Source organism: Panulirus ornatus, chromosome 1 (assembly GCF_036320965.1).
Source record: "Panulirus ornatus isolate Po-2019 chromosome 1, ASM3632096v1, whole genome shotgun sequence".
NCBI classification, from domain to species: Eukaryota; Metazoa; Arthropoda; class Malacostraca; order Decapoda; family Palinuridae; genus Panulirus; species Panulirus ornatus.
This window is the reverse complement of record NC_092224.1, coordinates 23,659,692-23,684,088: the sequence shown is the minus strand read 5'-3', so window position 1 is coordinate 23,684,088 and position 24,397 is coordinate 23,659,692. Positions and strand designations below refer to the sequence as shown.

General features: G+C 39.8%; 1 protein-coding gene across 4 annotated transcripts in view; it reads left to right on the top strand.

Annotated features, from left to right (window-relative positions):
- Nucleotides 1–24,397, top strand: part of Ire1 (serine/threonine-protein kinase/endoribonuclease Ire1) — a 119,913-nt gene that overhangs the window by 6,946 nt on the left and 88,570 nt on the right. For all 4 annotated transcript variants that reach the window (XM_071688978.1, XM_071688891.1, XM_071689169.1 and 1 more), the window contains exons 2-4: nucleotides 7,478–7,598; nucleotides 11,628–11,670; nucleotides 22,738–22,886. In XM_071688978.1, coding sequence (XP_071545079.1) covers nucleotides 7,478–7,598; nucleotides 11,628–11,670; nucleotides 22,738–22,886 — 313 coding nt within the window. The remainder of the gene's footprint in view (nucleotides 1–7,477; nucleotides 7,599–11,627; nucleotides 11,671–22,737; nucleotides 22,887–24,397) is intronic.

Genomic DNA, 24,397 nt, shown 5'->3' with positions numbered 1-24,397 from the left:
CAATACAGTCACCCCCTTTCTTAATAAATTCCACTGCAATACCATCCAAACCTGCTGCCTTGCCGGCTTTCATCTTCCGCAAAGCTTTTACTACCTCTTCTCTGTTTACCAAATCATTTTCCCTAACCCTCTCACTTTGTACACCACCTCGACCAAAACACCCTATATCTGCCACTCTGTCATCAGACACATTCAACAAACCTTCAAAATACTCATTCCATCTCCTTCTCACATCACCGCTACTTGTTATCACCTCCCCATTTACGCCCTTCACTGAAGTTCCCATTTGCTCCCTTGTCTTACGCACCCTATTTACCTCCTTCCAGAACATCTTTTTATTCTCCCTAAAATTTACTGATAGTCTCTCACCCCAACTCTCATTTGCCCTTTTTTTCACCTCTTGCACCTTTCTCTTGACCTCCTGTCTCTTTCTTTTATACTTCTCCCACTCAATTGCATTTTTTCCCTGCAAAAATCGTCCAAATGCCTCTCTCTTCTCTTTCACTAATACTCTTACTTCTTCATCCCACCACTCACTACCCTTTCTAAACAGCCCACCTCCCACTCTTCTCATGCCACAAGCATCTTTTGCGCAATCCATCACTGATTCCCTAAATACATCCCATTCCTCCCCGACTCCCCTTACTTCCATTGTTCTCACCTTTTTCCATTCTGTACACAGTCTCTCCTGGTACTTCCCCACACAGGTCTCCTTCCCAAGCTCACTTACTCTCACCACCTTCTTCACCCCAACATTCACTCCTCTTTTCTGAAAACCCATACTAATCTTCACCTTAGCCTCCACAAGATAATGATCAGACATCCCTCCAGTTGCACCTCTCAGCACATTAACATCCAAAAGTCTCTCTTTCGCACGCCTGTCAATTAACACGTAATCCAATAACGCTCTCTGGCCATCTCTCCTACTTACATAAGTATACTTATGTATATCTCGCTTTTTAAACCAGGTATTCCCAATCATCAGTCCTTTTTCAGCACATAAATCTACAAGCTCTTCACCATTTCCATTTACAACACTGAACACCCCATGCATACCAATTATTCCCTCAACTGCCACATTACTCACCTTTGCATTCAAATCACCCATCACTATAACCCGGTCTCGTGCATCAAAACCGCTAACACACTCATTTAGCTGCTCCCAAAACACTTGCCTCTCATGATCTTTCTTCTCATGCCCAGGTGCATATGCACCAATAATCACCCACCTCTCCCCATCAACTTTCAGTTTTACCCATATTAATCGAGAATTTACTTTCTTACATTCTATCACATACTCCCACAACTCCTGTTTCAGGAGTATTGCTACTCCTTCCCTTGCTCTTGTCCTCTCACTAACCCCTGACTTCACTCCCCAGACATTTCCAAACCACTCTTCCCCTTTACCCTTGAGCTTCGTTTCACTCAGAGCCAAAACATCCAGGTTCCTTTCCTCAAACATACTACCTATCTCTCCTTTTTTCACATCTTGGTTACATCCACACACATTTAGGCACCCCACTCTGAGCCTTCGAGGAGGATGATCACTCCCCGCGTGACTCCTTCTTCTGTTTCCCATTTTAGAAAGTTAATACAAGGAGGGGAGGATTTCCGGCCCCCCGCTCCCGTCCCCTCTAGTCGCTTTCTACGACACGCGAGGAATACGTGGGAAGTATTCTTTCACCCCTATCCCCAGGGATAATATACATATATATATACATATACACACACACACACACACACACACATATGCACATACACCCACACACACACACATACATATATATACATATGAAAAATGTAAGAACAATTTAGAAACAAACTTTTAGCTTGAAATGATATATATATATATATATATATATATATATATATATATATATACATATATATACATATATATATATATATATATAGAGTGGCAGATATAGGGTGTTTTGGTCGAGGTGGTGTGCAAAGTGAGAGGGTTAGGGAAAATGATTTGGTAAACAGAGAAGAGGTGGTAAAAGCTTTGCGGAAGATGAAAGCTGGCAAGGCAGCAGGTTTGGATGGTATTGCAGTGGAATTTATTAAAAAAGGGGGTGACTGTATTGTTGACTGGTTGGTAGGGTTATTCAATGTGTGTATGACTCATGGTTAGGTGCCTGAGGATTGGCGGAATGCTTGCATAGTGCCATTGTACAAAGGCAAAGGGGATAAAAGTGAGTGCTCAAATTCCAGAGGTATAAGTTTGTTTAGTATTCCTGGGAAATTATATAGGAGGGTATTGATTGAGAGGGTGAAGGCATGTACAGAGCATCAGATTGGGGAAGAGCAGTGTGGTTTCAGAAGTGGTAGAGGATGTGTGGATCAGGTGTTTGCTTTGAAGAATGTATGTGAGAAATACTTAGAAAAGCAAATGGATTTGTATGTAGCATTTATGGACCTGGAGAAGGCATATGATAGAGTTGATTGAGATACTCTGTGGAAGGTATTAAGAATATATGGTGTGGGGGCAAGTTGTTAGAAGAAGTGAAAAGTTTTTATTGAGGATGTAAGGCATGTGTACGTTTAGGAAGAGAGGAAAGTGATTGGTTCTCACTGAATGTTGGTTTGTGGCAGGGGTGTGAGATGTCTCCATGGTTGTTTAGTTTGTTTATGGATGAGGTTATTAGGGAGGTGAATGCAAGAGTTTTGGAAAGAGGGGCAAGTATGCAGTCTGTTGTGGATGGGAGAGCTTGGGAAGTGAGTCAGTTGTTGTTTGCTGATGATACAGCGCTGGTGGCTGATTCTTGTGAAAAACTGCAGAAGCTGGTGACTGAGTTTGGTAACGTGTGTGAAAGAAGAAAGTTAAAGAGTAAATGTGAATAAGAGCAAGGTTATTAGGTACAGTAGTGTTGAGGGGCAAGTCATTGGGAGGTAAGTTTGAATGGAGAAAAACTGGAGGAAGTGAAGTGTTTTAGATATCTGGGAGTGGATTTGGCATTGAATGGAACCATGGAAGCGGAAGTGAATCATAGGGTGGGGGAGGGGGCGAAAGTTTTGGGAGCCTTGAAGAATGTGTGGAAGTTGAGAACATTATCTCGGAAAGCAAAAATGGGTATGTTTGAAGGAATAGTGGTTTCAAAAATGTTATATGGTTGCGAGGCGTGGGCTATAGATAGAGTTGTGCCGAGGAGGGTGGATGTGCTAGAAATGTTTGAGGACAATATGTGGTGTGAGATGGTTTGATTGAGTAAGTAATAATAGGGTAAGAGAGATGTGTGGTAATAAAAAAGAGTGTGGTTGAGAGAGCAGAAGAGGGTGTTTTGAAATGGTTTTGTCACATGGAGAGAATGAGTGAGGAAATATTGACAAAGAGGATATATGTGTCAGAAGTGGAGGGAATGAGAAGTGGGAGACCAAATTGGAGGTGGAAAGATGGAGTGAAAAAGATTTTGAGTGATCGGGGCCTGAACATGCAGGAGGGTGAAAGGCTGCATGGAATAGGGTGAGTTGGAACGATGTGGTATACCGGGGTCGACGTGCTGTCAATGGATTGAACCAGGGCGTGTGAAGCGTCTGGGGTAAACCATGGAAAGTTGTGTGGGACCTGGATGTGGAAAGGGAGCTGTGGTTTCAGTACATTATACATGACAGCTAGAGACTGAGTGTGAACGAATGTGGCCTTTGTTGTCTTTTCGTAGCACTACCTTGCGCACATGAGGGGGAGGAGGTTGTTATTTCATGTGTGGCGGGGTGGCAATGGGAATGGATAAAGGCAGACTATGAATTATGCACTTGTGTATATATGTATATGTCTGCTTGTGTATATATATGCATACGTTGAGATGTATAGGTATGTATATTTGCGTGTGTGGACTTGTATGTATATACATGTGTATGTGGGTGGGTTGGGCCATTCTTTCGTCTGTTTCCTTGCACTACCTCGCTAACGCGGGAGACAGCGACAAAGCAAAATAGATAAATAAATGTATATACATATGCAGACATATATACACATGTACATATTCATATTTGCTTGCCTTCTTCTATTACTGGCACTATCCCATCACACAGGAAACAGCATCGCTGCCCCCTGCTTCAGCGAGGTAGCACCAGGAAAACATATAAAAGGCCTCATTTGTTCACCCTCAGTCTCTAGCTGTAATATGTAATGCACCAAAACCACAGCTCCCCATCCATCTCCAGGCCCCATAGACCTTTCCTTGGTTTAACCCAGATGCTTCACATGCCCTGGTTGACAGCATGTCGACCCCTGTATACCACATCATTCCAATTTACACTTTTCCTTTCACACCTCTAACTCTCCTGTATGTTCAGGCCCCAATCACTCAAAATCTTTTTCACTCCAGCCTTCCACCTCCAGTTGAGTCTCCCTCTTCTCTTTGTTCCCTCCAACTTTGACACATATATCCTCTTTGTCAGTCTTTCCTCACTCATTCTCTCCATACGTCCAAACTATTTCAACGCACCTTCTTTTGCTTTCTCAACCACACCCTCTTTATTTCCATACATCTCTCTTACCCTTTCATTACTTACTCGATCAAATAATTTCACACCACATATTGTCCTGAAACATTTCATTTCTAGCACATCCACCCTCCTCCATACAACCCTATCTATATTCCATTCCTTGCAACTGTATAACATTGTTGGAACTGCTATTCCTTCATGCAAAAGAGAGATTTTTGGATAGTAATGTGCTTAGAGAGGCAGCTGGTGGGATGTCTGATTACTATCTTGTGGAGGCGAAGGTGAAGACTTGTAGAGGTTTTCAAAAAGGAAGAGAAAATGTCGGGAAGAAGAGAGTGGTGAGAGTGAGTGAGCTTGGAAAGGAGACTTGTGTGAGGATGTACCAGGGGAGATTGAGAATATAATGGCAAAAGGGGAGAGCAAATGATGTGATGGAGTGGGTGAGGAATGGGATGTATTTAGGAGAGTAGTGATGTCAAGTGCAAGAGATGCATGTGGGATGAGAAAGGTGGGAGGTGGGTGGATTAGAAAGGGTAATGAATGGTGGGATGAAGAAGTAAAGTTGTTATTGAAAGAGAAAAGAGAGATGCTTGGACAATACTTGCAAGGAAGGATCACAAATGACTGAGATGTATAAAAGAAAGTGGCATGATGTCAAGAGGAAGTGCAAGGGTTGAAAAAGAGGGCAAATGAGAGTTGGGGTGAGAAAGTATCATTAAACTTTAGGGAGAATTAAAAGATGCTTTGGAAGGAGTTGAATAATGTGTGTAAGACAAGAGAACAAAAGGGAACATCGGTGAACGGGACAAGGGGGTAGTGATAACAGTTGATGATGAAATGAGGAGATGGAATGAATATTTTGTAGGTTTGTTGAATGTGGTTGATGATAGAGTTGCAGACGTAGAATGTTTTGGTTGAGGTGGGGTTTGAAGTGAGAGAGTCATGGAGAGTGGTTTGGTGAAGAGAGAAGAGGTGGTGAAAGCCTTTTAGAAAATGAAATCAGGCAAGGCGGCAGGTTTGGATGGTATTGCAGTTGAATTTATTAAGAAAGGGAGTGACTGTTGTAGATTGGTTGGTAAGGATATTCATTGTATGTATGGATCATGGTGAAGTGCCTGAGGATTGGCAGAATGCATGAATAGTGCCATTGTACAAAGGCAAGGGGGATAAAGGTAAGCATTCAAACTACAGAGGCATAAACTTGTTACATATTCCTGGAAAATTGTATGGGAGGGTATTGATTGAGAGGGTGAAGCCATGTACAGAGCATCAGATTGGGGAAGAGCAGTGTGGTTTCAGCAGTGGTAGTGGATGTGTGGATCAAGTGTTTGCTTTGAAGAATGTGTGTGAAAAATACTTAGAAAAACAGATAGATTTGTATGTAGCATTTATGGATCTGGAGAAGGCATATGATAGGATTGATGGAGATACTTTGTGGAAGGTTTTAAGAGTTTGTGGTGTGGGAAGTGAGCTGCTAGAAGTAGTGAGAAATTTTTATCGAGAATGTAAGGCATGTGTATTAGCAGGAAGAGAGGAGGGTGTTTGGTTCCCAGTGAAGGGTGGTCTGCATCAGGTATGTGTGATGTCCCCATGATTGTTTAATTTGTTTATGGATGGGGTGGTTTGGGAGGTAAATGCAAGAGTTTTGGAGAGAGGGGCAGATATGCAGTCTGTTGCTGAATTGAGGGCCTAGGAAGTGTCAGTTGTTGTTTATTGATGATACAGCACTGGTGGCTGATTCGAGTGAGAAACTGCAGAAGTTGGTGACTGAGTTTGGGAAAGTGTGTGAAAGGACAAAAGTTGCAAGTAAGTGTGAATAAGAGCAAGGTTATTAGATTTAGCAGGGTTTGGGGGCAAGTTGGGATGTGAGTTTGAATGGAGAAAAAATTGGAGGAAGTGAAGTGTTTTACATATCTGGGAGTGGACTTAGCAGTGAATGGAACCATGGATGTGGAAGTGAGTCACAGGGTGGGGGAGGGGGTGAAGGTTCTAGGAGGGATGAAGAATGTGTGGAGAGAACATTATCTCAGAGCAAAAATGGGTATGTTTGAAGGAATAGTAGTTCCAGCAATATTATGTATTTTTGAGGCATGGGCTATGGATACGGTTGTACGGAGGAGGGTGGATGTGTGGGAAATGTAATGTTTGAAGATAATATGTGGTGTGAGGTGGCATGAGAAAGTAAGTAATGAAAGGTTTAAGAGATATGTGTTGTAATAAAAAGAGTGTGATTGAGAAAGCAGGAGAGGGTGTGTTGAAATGGTGTGGACATATGGAGAGAATGAGTGAGAAATGATTGACCAAGAGGATATGTGTGTCAGAAGTGGAGGGAACAAGGAGAACTGGGAGACCAAATTAAAGATGGAGGGATGGAGTGAAAAATGTTTGGAGCGACCGGTGTCTGAACATGCTGGAGGGTGAAAGGCATGCATGGAAGAGGGTGAATTTGAATGATGTATACATCACAAGTTACATCACAGTTTTGTTGACACTACTTTAATTCATCTTTTTTTTTTTCTTCTGATACCAATTTAATTTTCATACGAAATATTTTGGGGCAAAAATAAAAAAGGAAATGAAATAAGATTTAGCTGTGCAGGAGTATTATAGAGGTAGTTCAAGTTACTTGTAAGAAACATTAGTTTAAATTGCTGGACAGATAAGAATTCTTAACTGTGCATTACTAGGAATACAGGATGTGGAATTCTTTGGACAGAAAGTCAGTTGATATATCCAGGAGGTTGCTGGTAATTGGAGTACAGCACATAGGTTTACTTGATTGCAGTGGGTACTACAGGTAACCCATAAGTTTTGAGTATAAGAAGCACGAAAGATCAGTATTGTTTAATTCTGTTTAGGCTATAAAGATAGCTTTAAAGTCCTCAGCACATTCCTGTACTTTTATAAAAAAAAAGATGGAATTTGGAATTAGGAAAAGGATTGATTCCACTATCTGTAAGTCTCCTAGCATTATTGAAATCCAATATGAAATCTAATTAATTTCATTTTATTTTCTTTCTAACAGATTGCAAACACTGAACTCCTAGCTGAGAGTGATGATGGAACTCTGTTGGTCTCTACACTGGATGGTGCTCTTCATGCCATCACCAAATCCTCTGGAGCTATCAAGTGGACACTCAAAGATAGTAATTATTCTTTTGTTTCAGGTCCATTTTTCACATCTTGCCTATTGTCTGGTCAAGAATCCATAGATATACCTAGTTCTTACTTTTGTATTAAAATTACTTAATACCACAGTCATACACACATAATAGATATATACTGATGTTTTCTGCCCTGTTTTGAATCTCCTTCAGCAGCCATGAGGTCAGATGTGTCTTCATTTGGGATTAGGTGGCTTTCAGAGTGTGGGTCATTGTGAATAGCAAAGTGAGCAGGGAGGAGGTAGTGAAAACCTTTCATAAGACGAAGTGTGGCATAGCAGCAGAAGTGGATGGTTGCAGTTGAGTTTCTCAACAAAGGCAATGAAGGTGCTGTTGATTAGTTAGTTAGGCTGTGTGATATATGTATCACACAATATGTCATGTTTGAAGACTGGCAAAATGCATGTGAAGTGGTCTTGTGTAAAGGTATTAGGGGACAAAAATGAATTTTTGAACTACATAGGCATAAGGCTGCTTGGTGTTTATATTAAGATGTATGTGAGAGTAATGATTAAAAGGGGTTCTATTTTTCTTAGATTGGTAAGGAAAGTAGACATATGCATAGATATTTAATTGAGGGACAGGTTTGCAGTGTGCTTGGGGTAGATGGGGAGCATGGGAAGTGAACTTGTTGCTGTTTGCAGATGCTCTGTCTCTTGTGATGAAATTCATAGATGAACTCCAGAAACTCATGTCAGAGTTTGGGAGAGTGTGAGAAAGGAAAAAGTTGAGAGTAAATGTGCACATGAGTTAGATTATGTGGTGCATCAGGAGGTTGAAACAAGATGGTTTGAGTGTAAGTTGAAATTGGCTGGACATAGAGGAATTGGAGAGCTTCAGGAGTGGATGTAGCAGCTGATGAATCACATGGATTGAGGTGAGTCATAAGGTGTGCCTGTCTGTGTACCGATGTATCTATGAGTGCCTATGATGAGATTTTGCCATGATGGCAGGGTTAGCACTGTGCACTCACCATTTGATTTTTTTTATTGATGAATGAAGTTCTGGGTGCATTAAGGAGCATGTGGAAAGAGAGGTCACTGTCTCTAAAGGCAGAGATAGGTATGATATACAGAAGTGAATCTTAGGCTTTTAACACAAAGGAAGGAAGAGGGAGATTGTGTTTAAAATGAAATATGGGAATGCGATTGAAGCCTTATTTTTGAATTTTTTTCTAGGTTTTCATGTCAAAAATAAGGCTGGTAACACTCATGCCACATATAAGGGTGCCCTTCAAGACTCTGTCTCTAGGATTTGATATAGATATATTGGGACCTGTATGGGATAAACTTTCTAAACATATAAGGGTGCCCTTCAAGACTCTGTCTCTAGGATTTGATATAGATATATTGGGACCTGTATGGGATAAACTTTTCCAATCATTCTTATGGAGACTGGTTGCCTCTCCACAGCATCCCAAGAGTTAGCTTTCTACATTTACAATGAATTAGTTCTGGCAGTTTAACTCATCATTTTCTTCTCATGAAAGCTCCATTTTCTCGTATCATATGGCTGTAGAAGGAGAGCTATTGAATCCCTTAATATATTCAGAGTCAAGAGAATCTTCTTTTTGATGTCAGCCTTTCATTGGTATCAACCTCTCATGGGGTTCAGATGAACCTAGACCTTGAATTCTTGGTAAGAAACTGTTAAAATTTGAAAGAGTCCTTTTATCATCAACTCACAGAAGACAGTATTATGACAGCTTGATCCCTTGTGTCCAGGTAAATTTTTCAAGACTCTCTGGACTTGTCTGTTTGAGCACCTAGAATTTTGCAAAACCTTTTGTTAAGGAAGAATTGTTTTTCTGTATTCTTTGACCTGCCCTCTCTTGCCCTCTTCTTTTTTGATAAACCTTTTTCTGCTAAATGTGACTGTGTTTAGCTTGACGCCCTTCATTTGCAAATTGTGAGCTGCCTAGTGAGTGGGTCAATGATATCATCTCTTTGGTGGATTCTGTGTAGCCAAAAGGGGACCCAAAAGGGGCATGCTTGTGCTACCTAGTTGAGGAGATAGCAATTGATGGAGAAGCCAGTGTATCTCCATGAGAAAAATAAGGGTTTAAGTCATCACAGGACTCTAAGCATGTGATTACAAATAGAGTGAAGTGCTGAAGTGGCTCAATGGCTCAATCTTGTATGCTCTGGCTATGGATATTTTTCATATGTTATTTGATTTACAGTAAATTTCCATATTTGGCAGCATCTCACATAAAAGGATCCCATTATGTCATTATAGTAGCTGTGTCATTGGTAATTCAGATGGAGGTAAAGTGGTGGTCACAGTGAGACACCACTATATGAATATGGTCACGTATGTGTTGGACCAGAGGTGGATCTGTTTGCATCTCCAGTTTATGAACTTCCCTATTTCAGATTTGTGTTTAGGCATGATGAGATGCACTGAATTTGGCAGAAATCAGCTATGTCTCTGCTATACCTGTTTTATGCTAGGTAATTCATTTTTGCTGTGTTTTCAGACTAACTGAACCTTTGTATTGGTCAAGTTGTGTTAACATTTCCATTCTGGTTGAGCCACCCTAGTCAGTTGCAGAGGTGTGGAAAATCCCTCGGAACTTTCTTTATGAAGCTGTCCCAGGTTGTTTGAGGGATCATGTTTATTCGTTAGCCACTGAGATCTTGGATGTACCATGTTGTGTCTTTTGAGAAATCTCTATTTCCTGAAATCTGGTGCTTGGGTTGATCTGTGGGTTGGTAGGGAAGGTAGTATTAACTTTTTGCTGCATAATTTAACACTTTTATGTGCTGATGTGGGTTAGAGTTGACTCTTGTACAAAGGGTGTCGAGTTTTTATGTACCGTTCGGTAAATCTTCACCAAATCTGTTATTTTGGCTTGCATTAATGCTGCTTCATGTATTTTTAGTGACAGTTTTGAGACATCAGAATACTATGCAAGATCATTCTGTCATGGATTTAATGTAAACTGCATGAATTGGGAAAATTGTTCTGTGATAAGGATTTTTATTTGCTTTTTGTATACATCTGGCAAACTCATTCAACACTTGCTCTATTTGTAAGAAAGAGCTACCCTGGGAAAGTTTAGTGACAGTTTTGTGACATTAGAATACTATGTAAGATCATTGTCATGGATTTAATGTGAACTGCATGAATTGAGAAAGTTGTTTTGTGATCAGGATTTTTATTAGCTGTTTGTGTACATCTGGCAAACTTATTCAACACTTGCTCTATTTGTAAGAAGGAGCTACCCTGGGAAAGTTTAAATGCTAATATTTCAATAAGAGAAAAGTCTCTTAATGGTTATCTTTTGGAGATTGAGCAATTGGAGACATTTTCTTTTACTGTTGGTCACCATAGAGTTTTCTTCTGATGTAGTGCCCTCCCTCCCATTTAGCTTACTGCTCTTTTATCCTTAACTTTAGAGATGAAGGTCAAGTAAAAGCTTTGTTCACGGTCAGCATGTGAAAAAATATTCTTATGAGCTGTATCTTCTTTTGCTCTTCATCCCTCACATGACCAGCTCACCTTCCCCCAAAGAAATTTACTCACTTTATGATGGTCCTTATATTTTTGAGGTGGATGTTCTAGATGGCTAAATTAAGGGAATGCAGCAGCATATGTGATGGAAAGAGTACAGAGAACAGCTTTTTTCACAAGTCCAAAGCAAACTTTTTCTGTCATTTTATGTCCTATTTTCTTTTCCAGGTTGTTTGTTAAGGAAACCCTTATTGATATAAGCAGAAAATTTTTCATGTGTAAGAATTATTTTCATGTAGATAAGTAAACTTAAAGTACTCTGTGACATACTTTCATAATATTACTGTACATTTTTACTTTTCCCCTGAGGGCTATTGTAAATAGTATGTGTAATTATCAGTTTCTTTGACAATGTGTCTTTGGAAGTATGTGCATATGGTGCATATGAAGCATTTATATGCTTTGAATTGCACATGTATCACCAGCATGTGAGGCATGTGGACATAGAGCAAGAATATATGTTGTAGTGTTAATCTTGTTTCCTTTGTTTTTCAGATCCAGTAATCATCAATCCAACTGATTCATCACAACCACCATTGTAAGTAATATACCAAGATTCTCAGTGCTTTATAAGGGCATTATCCATTGAGCATGAAAATTGAATAGTTCAAGTGATTAAGAATACTAGTTTTCTTTGTAAAGATTTCTCACATACAGACAGAGATTTATGAGCACCTGAGAGAACTCTAGCTTGCTTGGGGTTAAAACAGTTTTACCCTCAATATAGGATAGATCCATGAGAATTTATCCCCCTTCGACCTTTATAAAATTGCAAGGTTAGTGGATGCTCATTCAAATGGAGTTATGCCAATACAGTCACAGCACAGAAGTACATAGGTTATTTGGAGGAATGGTGCTAATCACAACCATTTATTTCCTAGTTCTTTATGGCACTGTATGGATCATCTGTTGGTGCTTATACCTTCGTTTTTTGTTCTTCAAATGGAAATCCAGAATGGAAACTTTTTTATATAGTGGAAATTTTGTGTATAGACAAGGACATTTGATCATGAATGAGACAGGGATGGTGCTGAACTGTGTCATAAGAAGTTTGACACTAGTTTAACTCACCGAGAGGTTAGCTTCTCAAAGGGATGGTTCACCAGGTGGCTTCCTCCATGTATTTGGATGTATTTCTTTATTCATTTGTTTTTTCCTTCACTGATGTTTTTGATTTACAGCTCTCTTCAAGAACAGCTTGCAACCCTTTGATGTTGATGGGAGAAATGAGAATGATCCACTAAGCAATAAGTTCTCATGGCTCAACTTGTTTACTAATGTTGCACTGGTGGTACCAAGTTGGAAGCAGGTTGAAGCTATTCCCCCTGGGATGGATCTTTTGCAGAATCTCTGCAAGGCTTGTTCACTTTTAGAGCGTGGAACCCAATTGTTACTTGTATATTAATGAAATTTTCGTGAAGTCATATTCATCTCATATCCCTCTGTCATCAGTAAGGGATGCAAAAACAAACCCCAAGTCATGAAGTACCATCCTAACTGGTGTACCAGTTGCAGTAGGGGTTCCAAGGTGAATAACATCTACCCAGAGGGAGTCCTTGCATTACATCTGGGTTGTGTTCTTTTTTTAATTTCAGTGGGTTTTGTTGGTTGTCAGTTCACTGGAGCTTTGCTCAGTTTTTAAGTTGAAGTCACCTCATAACCTTGTATCATTGGTACAGGAGATAAAGACAGGGCCCCAAAGCCAGAAATCTTGGGCTGATGATTTTACATTTGAAAAAAAAAGTTTTCAGTATAAATATCTGTGCTGAGGTGTCTGTTCCTTGCAAACACCTTTTTTTCAGCACAAGCTGATATACAGATATATATGGCTAAGGAATGATGGAAGAGAAGAGCAAAAGGCTTTGATTGACTATGTGGCAGTGGATGAAAGATTGAGAAAGGCCATGGTAGATGCTTGAGTCGTGAGCAGATTGTTTGGAGACTGATCATTTCGTAGTTCTTGTGGGGATGAGGATCAGGGAGAAGTGGAGGTATGGTGTAAGGAAGAATTTAAAGTTAAAAGTGTTGGCAAGCATGAAGATGGTACAGAAAAAATGCAGGGAGGAGTAAGAAAGGAAGGTAACTGAAAGCTTAGCTGGAAGAGCAATTAATGGGATACACTCATGTGTGAATGAGGTGTTTAAAATGTTTAGAGAAATACTTCTAAAAGTTGAAGAATTAGTAGATGGATACGAGGTTGTGAGATAAAGGAATAAAAAGGGCAGTGCATGGTGGACACAAGAGATTAGAAATGCTGTGGAAAAGAAGAAAAAGGCATATGGTAGATTGCTTGATAGGAATGTACTGGTGGAAGTTCAGCAAAGGAGGAGGGAAGAGTACAAAATATGTGAGCAGAATGTTAAGAAGCAGATAGAAGAAAGCAAAGAAAGAGTAAATGAAGATTTTAGTAGGAAGTTAAGTGACAAGTTTTGGGGTGATAAGAAACTGTACTGGAAGGAAAGGAAAAAGGAAAGATGTGGATGTAAGAGTGGAAATGTTAATGTGAGAAGTAAGGAAGGGGAGTTGCTTAATCAAAAGGAGGAAGTGAAAGGAAGATAGAGTATTTTGAAGAACTGATGAACGTTGAAAAGGGGAGGCAGCAGTTGTTACATGCATGCATTTGAAGGATGGAAGGAAGAGGATGCAAGTGCAAGGGCCTATAGCAAAGAGGGGGGTAAGAAGGGCAATAACGGGGCTAAAAGTAGGAAAGGCACCTGGAGTGGATAGGATTATGGCTGAAATGCTGAAGTATGGAGGAGAAAGTGTGATAGAGTTGATGCATCTTATATGTAATTTAGGATGGAAACAGAAGGTTGTACCTAAGGATTAGGTGAAAGCTTTTATCATTCCTTTATTCAAAAGGAAAGTTTCTAAGGATTTATGTAGCTATTACAGGAGAATAAGTCTGTTGAGTATACCAGGAAAAGTACCTGCAAGAATATTGATTGATAGAGTGATGGAAGTGACTGAATGTAGAATAAGTGAAGAGTAAGGGATTGTAGGAAAGGTAGGGGATGTGTGGATCAAATTTTTGTAGTAAAGATGACCATGGAAAAGTATTTAGCGAAAGGTAAGAAGTAGTATACAGCTTTTATGGATCTGGAGGGGAGGAAATGTGTGTGTGTAAGATTGGATGGAGAGTTGAGCAAAAGTTTTGAGATGTACGTAGGTGTGAGGCAGGGCTGTGTGATATCACCATGGCTTTTGATATATATGTGGATGGAGTGATGAGAGAGATAAAAGCAAAATTAGCAAAAAGGGGTACAGAGATGGAGTGTGGCTGTGAGATATAGTGGCTAGTGGCAACCCTATTTGCAGATGATACTGTGTTGTTTGTTGAGAGTTAAGAGGAGTGCAGAAGGTTGTAATTGTGTTTTATAATTCGTGTAAGCATAGGCAATTGAAGTTAATTGCAAGTAAAAGTAAAGTAATGGTGCCTGAAAGGGAACAGAGTTAAAGTATAGATTTTGTAAAATCATATAGAGTGAAAGAAGAAAGTGTACAAAATTGTGCTTTGGATATGGGGGGAAAAAGACTGAAAGAAGTGAGGGAATTTAATTATCTAGGAGCTGTTTTGGGTAAGTTTCGTGATATGGAAGGAGAGATAAGGGAGAGAGCAATACAGGATAGAAGAGTCATTGGGTACATTAATAGAATAATGAAAGGTAGAGGTGTAAGTATGGAAGTGAAGAGAGGATTAAGGGACAGCATAGTCCTCCCAACCCTAACCTATGCAGCCAAAACATCAACATGGAATGAGTCACAGGGGTCAAGAATACAGGCTGTGGGAATGAGCTATTGCAGAAGAGCATGTGGTATGACAAGATGGAATGAAGAAAGAAATGAAAGGGTGTTTGAGAGATGTGATAAGGCAGGGAATGCAAAGGGAATGAATTATGTAGTGGTAGAATATGTGAAACAATACTTTGAAGTGGTTTGTGCATGTGGAAAGAATACCATTAGAGTGTATGGTAGTACAATTAAAGGGGCTGGTGTGAGTGGAAGACCACCTGTGACATGGGCAAATAGGGTGGAAGAATACTGGAGGGAGAGAAATAATGGAAGAATGTGTGGAATAGTGTATGCATGGGAGACATATAAGGACAGGGATAAGTGGAGACTCATTTGCTGTAGTCACCCCTTGATGGGAGTTCCACAAGGGGACAGGCATCAGAGATAGGGATAGATAGATAGATAATGATTGTATTTTATGCAGTGTGACATTGAAACATATATTTCAGCATGCAGAGTGTTTTGTGTGAATTATTTTGTGTAGGTCATCAGTTTACTTGTAAACTTCTTGATTTTTAAGTTAAAATTATGTTAAAACCCAATATTATTTCAGAGGCAAAGGTACTCTGCCATTACTAGTGTTCCATGATACTCAATTTGAACCAAGTGGAGAATGTCATTCCAGTAGAAATTATGGTGATTTTTATGGGCTGGTGAAGTTGATGGAACCTCTTCAAAGCTTGATTTGCCTTTTATGCTTGGAATCAGTCAAATTGTGGATGCACTGATTAAATCTTGCTTAAGTCATGATCATCCCTTAACCCTGTGTCTTTGGTAGGGGATATGAAGATGGTCCTAGAATTCTAGGTCTCAAGACCAAGGTACTTTGGTTAGAATTAAGATGGTAAAGATTTCTGTTTAATGACCTAATGCTGGTTTAGTGAAATTGCCATTGCACTGAGACTGATACCAGTGATGCTGTGAGGGTACCAGTTGTATAGCTTCTGGAGAACTGCAATGGAGCAGTGATTGTCTTGCTTTCTAGAATGCTATTGATTGCAGTGATGTAGAAATTTATGTTAATTAGATTGTAATCATAATCTTGTGTATATGTGACTTGAAGTTGTCAGGAATTTTTTCTTTTTCTATTTTTTTTGAAAAATGAACAACTTTGACATAGAATGTAATGGATGTAATGGGAAATAATGAGTCTCTTGCAGAAAAACTTATCTGAAGAAAAAATAACAGTGCCAGAAGGTCACAACTAATCCTCTGCATGGGGAGGGATGATGTTATAAATAGTTTGGTATGCGAGGGTGTTATTAAAGGGTGTTCATATAGTGGTGAAGGAGGAGCCACCCTAGAGTTGTGAGCAGTACTTCTTACTGGGGTGAATAAAACCCATGTAATTATGAACTAGCTGCTCTCAGAAAAATATTTAAAGCACTCATACATCTTTATGATGTTGATTATGTGGGGTTTCCAGGCAGGAGAGGAGGATATGCCCTATATGTTTATATTATTATAGGGTTGGGTTAGATTATGGTGTTATGAAATTGAACAACAGGAAGCAAATTATTCTTAGGTATGAATATTGGGATGAAAATGTAGGTAGTAGTTGGTAGGCAGCCAACAACCAGGGATGTATATTACCAGTATTGCCTGTCTGGGTATCAGGAGGGTTAGTGACATCTTTTTAGAGAGCCAGCACCTTAGTGGTTGTCAAGTTGTACTGCTCTAACCCAGGTTGCTGTCTTTTCTTTCTGCCTCAGTAACGTGGACTACTGACATTCTGTCCACAAACATACAATCTCTCCTTGTCAGATGTAACGTTTAACAGTACTTAACTCATGCAGCTCATTCTTTGTAACTCTAGATTTTCCTGCAGTGAGCACTTGAGTGTGAGTGTGCTAGCCCTGCCTTTGGTAAAATGGTAGGAGCAGTAGGTAGAAGTAGTTGGTAGAAACATTTTTGCAGGATTATTAGGTAGAAATGTTTGGTAGAAGTAGTAAGTATGAGCATTAGATTGAAGTAGTCATTAGGATATTAGGTAGGAGCCTCTGCAAACACTGTACTAGACTTGCCCTCTGCCATTGGCCTGTTAAGGATGAGGCATAAAGGCTAAGAAGTGGCACTGGAGTTCTTTAGTTATGGAGACTGTTGCCATGGCCACCCCTTTGAAAGAGTTCTAATTGGAACAGGCATCAGAGATATAGACAGATAGACCTTGTTTATTTGGCAGGAGTGTTGAAGACAAACCCAAAGTCTGGGGTTCTCATGCTCCTTTACGTATACTTTTGTTGTACCAAGGGAATCAGTGTGGAGTTTCCTTACAGGTATGGGGATTGCAACTTGGGTAGTTGTCACAGATGCAAGAGTCTCAGCTGCAGTTGCAGTTTTTGTTGCTGATTGAATGTATTAGACATAGTCAGCAGTCTCCATTTTTTTGTGGGCTAATTGTAGTTGATGTAAGATCCAAATTGTAAGACACATTACATCTTTTTGTATCATAACCTCCATGTCTGTTGTTGTGTTGCTGAATTCTGCTTGCTAGAGGTTACTCCGTAAGTGAAAAGTCACTTTTGGTGAGGCTTTATCATTGGGATTACAGTATTGTCAAAGAACTTCTCATTTCAAAGGAGTGTACATTTTCCTGCCTCTGAAAGCAGCACATCCTAGGGGAGCAGAAGCCTTTAGAAAGAGGCCTTGGGTAACATTATGACTCACAGATATTGGATGTGGGATGATTATAAATGAATAAATATCCATTGCCCTGGACTTACATGTTTTGAAAATGGTTTTAGTCATGGCAGTTTTGGTTTAAGGCTGCATGCAGTTCACATGAGAAATATTGACCTAGATCGGGGTCACTAACTCCAGCCCTTCAGGTTTGCAAAAAGGGCAGTGATACCCATCTCCATTGGGTGGACTTGCTACCCTGCATAGTTTCCTGTTGGCGAAAGATGTATCATGAAAGATTTTCAGAGCCCTAGAATGTTGATTCAACAAGGAAAATCTCTCGAAACTCAGCGCCTGGAGAGCATTTGTAAATCTGTTAATGGTTTGGACAGCTGTGTTGAATGTCAGATTAGGCTACTAATCTCCTGAGGGGTACCTTAAGATATTTGGATTAAGGTTATGAGAAGAAGAGGAGTAATGTTTCCCTGGCTGTTTCTTATCTTGTACTTTTTGAAGTTGGGTCAGGGGATCTGGTTTTTTGTCCGACTCTAGAAAGTAGAGCAAGATCTGTTGAAGTACTCCTGTAGGTGTCCATGTCCACAACTTCCTTAGGTTTTAGGTCTGAGTCCATCTCACCAAATTATTTGAGTCATGGTCATGTAACCCTGTATGCAACTGTATATTGATGAGTGCTTCAGCATCCCACCAGTTGTGAGTTGTCCTAATGCCGCTCTGACTGGTTTTGGGATCAGAGGCTGACTTTTGGTTAAGGCTTTGGCTCAGATCTGTCTCACCTACAATTTGATACATGGTAAGTTAACTTTCCTTTTGGAATCATTTTGGCCTGTGGGCATTGAGAGCCTTTCAGCATAGAGGAGTGTACAAGAAAAACTTCTTATCCAAACTCTGACCAAAAGTAGGTCACCCTGATGCTTGAAGTATTGGTTATGGACTCGGAGGTCGTCTTGCTTAAGTTTTAGGTCGTCAGTATCAGACTTTATATGATGTATTGTTATGAAACTTCATATGCATAATGATGATTGTTATGCCATCCCACCCAAAGTAGGTTACTCTGATGCCTCACAGACTGGCTTTGGGTCAAAAGTCAAGGTCACTGCTGCACTTTGAGTTGATCTTAGAGATGCTATCGTGTCTGTACAGCAATATTCAGGATATGAACATTTATCATGAGTGTTCTCCTTACGACAAGAAAAGTGCCTATTGATTTTGAGGTCTAAAGGTGAAAGGTCAAGGTCTCGACCACTCCAGTAGATGATTATTTTGTCAGCTCAGTAACTTCAGATCTAAGCAACAGTGCATGATACAAGTTGTGTCTTCTTTTGGTAAAGGAAAGGAATTATATTTTTTTTCAAGGCCCTCACCTCATGCCTATCCATAAAACACCATAAGAACTACTATACCATCAAACATGGTTATCTGTGCCCTCATAGTCTTTATTTCTTACCCTGTTCATCTCATTCCCCAACCTCTCCTGTAGTTTACTTCTGCTCTCATGGTTCTCCTGTAGTTTACTTCTGCTCTCATGGTTCCATCTGCTGCCATGTCCACTCCTTTCTTTTCTTTCTTTTAAACTGTTCGCCATTTCCCGCGTTAGCGAGGTAGCGCTAAGAACAGAGGACTGGGCCTTTTTTGGAATATCCTCACCTGGCCCCCTCTGTTCCCTCTTTTGGAAAAAAAAAAAAAAAAAAAGGGAGAGGGGAGGATTTCTAGCCCCCCCGCTCCCTCCCCTTTTAGTCGCCTTCTACGACACGCAGGGAATACGTGGGAGGTATTCTTATTCCCCTATCCCCAGGGATGTCCACTCCTAAGTATCAAAAAAGTTCCACTTCCAGACCTTTTCCATTTGAATTCCTACTTTAGCCAATATATCTCCTTTCCCTGCTTAACCCAAGTCGTACTTTTATTCACAATAACCCTCAACTTCCGCCATTCACACACTCTTCCAATCTCAGACAGTTTCTCAATCAAGTCTTCCACCAGAGCTATGTCATCAACAAACTGCAACTGACTCACCTCCCAGCCCCCCCCCCCCCCCCCCTCTCTCTCTCTCTCTCTCTCTCTCTCTCTCTCTCTCTCTCTCTCTCTCTCTCTCTCTCTCTCTCTCTCTCTCTCTCTCTCTCTCTCCAGTCATAAACAGATCAGACAAGCATGTTGACTTACACATTCATGCCACAGACCCACTTTCACGTGGAACCACACACCTTCCTCTTTTACATCTCACACACTTGGCTTACTCTCTTTACAGAAAATCCTCAATGCTTCTGTTAGCTTTCTTTCCACACCATATATTTGTAACAACCTCCCACAAAGCATCTATCATCCCCATCATATGCTTTTCCTGATCCATACATGCCACATACAAATCATTCTCTTTCTCTTAAATGTTTCTTAGTTAGATTTTTCAAAGCAAACACCTGATTCAGACATCCTCCACCACTTCTGAAGCTACATTCTTCCTATCCAATTTTTTTCTAGACCAGTATCTGCTGCTCCCAAAACTGATGTTGTCTGAAGCATTAAATCTTACTTACCCTCATGACTTTTTCGTGATTTTAACTTCAAAGAGGAATGTGTTAAAGAAGGGCTTCTAGCTCTGAACACCTTTCAAAAAGTGGTTTTTATCATTATCTAAGGAAAAAGCCCACCTTAATCCAGGCCAGAACTTTATGTGGTTAGCATTAGGTTGGGACTCTCTGACTGGCAGTCCTCGTCTCTCCAGGAACAAAGCTCCAAAGCACACAGATAGTGCAATTGGCTTACTGTTCCAGACCTTGGTGTTTTGATATGGAGTAACTTCTGTGAATGGTAAGTTTCATAGCCTTTTGCAGTGGCATACAAAGGCTATAGGTTGAAAAGGTTACCTTCTGGGTAAAGATTCTTTCTTGCAGAAAGCAGAGATCTCCATGAGCATTTTCCCAGGAATTTCTCCAGTCTATAGTTTGGTAGACAGAAGTAGAAAACCTCCAGATTCCATGCCTTGGAGACCTCTAGTTAAGTCTGTGGTGGTATGGATATGTGCATTAAATCGAAGATGGGGTTTTCATTCTTTGGAGGATCATGTAAGTGTGGGCCTTGCCCTTGGTTGGAGGTACAAAAGTCCTTTCACATCAGTAAACTAGGGCTGTTGGTCCCATGGTTTTTATCTCCCAGAATATTTTGAGTCTTGGATGTGGAATTTTATTTCTGAATGCCTGTACTGTGGCTGTCCACTGCCTGCCAGACGGAGGCTCTTGAAAGTCCTTGACCCTCCTAGAGTTTAAGATTCTCTGGCTTTGATCGAGTGCCATTCTATCTAAGCTTCTTATCTCCAAGAGGTGTGTAATTCTGGGCACATGATTTGGTGAGATCAGACAGTGTTAGTAGAAATACCTTTAGAGAAGGAGGATTTCAGTTGAATCCTTTCCTGAAGAGTGCATCACAGGTGGGATTTTTTTGTAATCAGAACCAGTTCATTAGTAGTAATAGTTATATCCCCAAGTTAAGCTATGGAGTTAATTGCACAGATGCTCTTTGATTGGATTAGTATTATTGGGAACTGATTCATTTTAAACACCCCGTATATCTTTGAGAAGTTTTTCTGAAACTAATTCGATTTTGGAATTAGTAATGTTAGCAGCCCTAAAGTGGGACAAAGAAATTTGGTGCTAGAGACTCCTTCAACTCTGCCATACTCCTTGGTTGATATCTCAGGTTTATCAGGTTTTTTTTTGTAAAACCCTGACCCCCATAGTCTTGGATTCTAGAATATACATGCATGGATTTTCACAAACACTTCTAAAGGTAGAGGATTAGAGAATGCCAAGAAATGATAATTTACACAGCATTCATTGTTCTACTCAGAAATGATACCAGTCAACCTGGAAAGCCTTTCACTCCTTTTTCAAGAATCTAATGTCACAGATGGGATGGAAGCCTTATGTTGGAGTTCTTGTTTAGCAGTATTTCACAAATTTAATTCTAGGAATGCTATTGCCTCCTATGAGGACTTTTATCTCTGGATTTTGATATTAATCAGGGTTTGATATTAATCTGACAAGGTTCTATTTAGGAAGAACTTCTCTTGTCTCTCTTTCTGAGGAGACTGGTTGCTTCTCTGGCAAATCCCAATTGGGAGCTTCCAAATGTTCCTAGACCTTTTGTAGGTTGATCATTTATCTGGTATTGTTGTTCCTCAGTGTCTTCTTTTGAAAACTCTTTTTCCTTTAGTTTTCTTCTCTGGGAAAAAAGTTGGTGAATTATACATGCAGTGTCCAGACCCAAGATTCTTCTCTCTAATGACAATCTCTTGTAGGTTGAAGTAAACCCAAAACTTAGTTTTTTCTGTGTAAGTGATAAAGTAAGAAAGAATACTGTTGTCATCAACTTTTGGAAGACTTCATGAAGAAAATGTCATGCCTTTTGCTTAGTTTATTCTTTTAGTGACCTTTTATGTTTCATGCACTGTGAAACATTGAAACCAATTTGTCGAGGAATATCCATATTTGGATTAGAAACTCTTTTTATTACCTCAACCTGAGCTTTATGTTACACCACATGATTAGGAATGTGGCCCCTTCTTAGCAACTATTCATTAGAGAAAATCAAGAAAATGGGTTTTTGTCACCTTATGAGAGGGTGCTTTAGTTTAGATGTTGTGGATCTATCCTGTATTGGTGTGGTTGTTCCTCCATCATGGAAAATGATTCCAAAGTCCTTCTGAATCACCATTGAAGATATCTGTTTTCACTATTTCGTTTAGTCTTCTTAATGAAAGTTTTTCACCAAATCCTTCTTCTTCTTTTTTAGGTTTTGATAATCGAAGAATGTTTTCTTTGAAGTGGTGTCATGTGAGCATTTTTTTCCGTTCTCTTATCTAGTCCTGTCATTTCCTCCCTTTTCTTGAAAACCTTTTCCTGTACCAGTTGGGCAGCTGGGAAGGGTGTGTTAGTAACATCATCTGTGTGTTAATCAATTGTTGGCTGACAGGCCCAAATTGGGCAAGCTACCACTATCATGACTGAGTGGATAGCAAACTATGAGGAAGGCTTGTGCCTCCATGTTGGTAGCTCTGAAGGTTGAAAGTTCCTAACCCTGATTTTGTTAGTGAATAGTTCAGAATAGGAAGCAGTAAGAAATGAGAATTATGAGTGAATGTGAAACTTTGCTTAGCTTGAATTTTTATTTTTCTCTACAGGCCACAGTTCTTCCCAAATCCGCAAGATGGATCATTATACCGTTATACTTTGGGTCGCAGCCATGAGCCACTTAAGAAACTGCCTTTCACCATTCCTCAACTTGTGGCTAACTCTCCGTGCCGCTCAAGTGATGGCATTTTTTATCTAGGTATGTCCTTAACAAAACATTTTTTTTTACCCAGATGGCACAAGCAACTGAAGCACTGGTGCACTGTCTGTGTCATCACTGCTGATTTGACAGATTATGTTATCACCCTGGCACCTGATTATCAATGTGCTTAATTACATAAGCATTTCACACCTTTGGAGACTTGTAACATGATACTTAGTTAATAATATATAATGATTATGTAAATTGTTTTACTATGCACTAGAGGGTTTATATATATATGGTTCTTATACATAATTTTTTGAAGTATTACTCATTACATTTTAATTACATAATTTTCAGATGATATATACATAATTTGCAGTTTTTTGTACAGTACTCTTTATTCTCTGCATAGTGTCCTGAACAATCTGTATGTTTATGCTTGCCCTCACCTTGCTCTAGAATCATCCACTCTAATTTTCTCTTTTATCACAGTCAAGATCACCTTCCTTTTATGATCAAAATCATGTTCATCATCCATTGAATCATTATCATTATCATTTGTGCCCTATGGACAATCACCAATTAACTGGGCTGAGCATGCTTGGCAACAGGGCTGTTGCAAAAACTAGTGAGCACACATGCATGGGATGAGCATGGTCGTACCTCTCCTCTTGTATTATATAGATAATTGACACAGCAAGATTTTTCCTAATGCTAATTATAGTTGATTGTGACATAGCAGCTGAGCATACTAAAAAAGTGTGCCTTCGAATGAAATATGGGCAGGAATCAAAAAAAGGAGAGTAACACACAGCTTTTGGGACATTTGCCTCAGGCCCCCAATATCTATCGGCCTCAACACAAAATTCAACCATATTTATACAAACAAATGTTTAGAGTATTTCTAACCAGTGTTACTGAATCCTGCCTACTTGAGGTTACACCGTGAATGAAAAGTTGCCTTTGGTGAGGCAGCATCATTTAGAGTACTGTCTTGTCAGTGAACTTGTCACTCCAAAGGAGTATTTTCCAGCTACTGGATGTATTACAGCCTTGAGGTGTAGAAACCTTTTGGAAGGTCATGGGTAACACCAGGACTCTTTTTCATAGAAATTGGTCCTGGTGTAATCATGAAATTGGATATGTGTGACCGTCAAGGCTGAGAGACAGATGAAGTGACAGTACAAGTCTAGAGTCAAGAGTGGTATTTCCATTAGTAAATTGAAAGTTTTAAGAAGGCTTTTCCTCAGTTTTAGTGTAAGTCTGCCTGCTTTGAATAGCGCACAATAATTACCCTTGTGATGACCATCCAGTGGTGAGTGCAGTACAGCAACCACATGTGGGCTTTGGCAGTGCATGTAAAACTGAGCAGCATGCTCAAGAAATATGAGTACCATTTCACTGAGCATCAGTTCATTTGCACATGCTGAAGTATAGAAGTTGTTAAAGTGTATTTGAAAATTTCTAGGAGACCACCAAATGTGGTGCCATATAGATTTAGCCAAAGGAAAGAAGCATCTTTTGGAAATGGAATAATATTCATGATAGTGCTTTCGTGGGTCCTT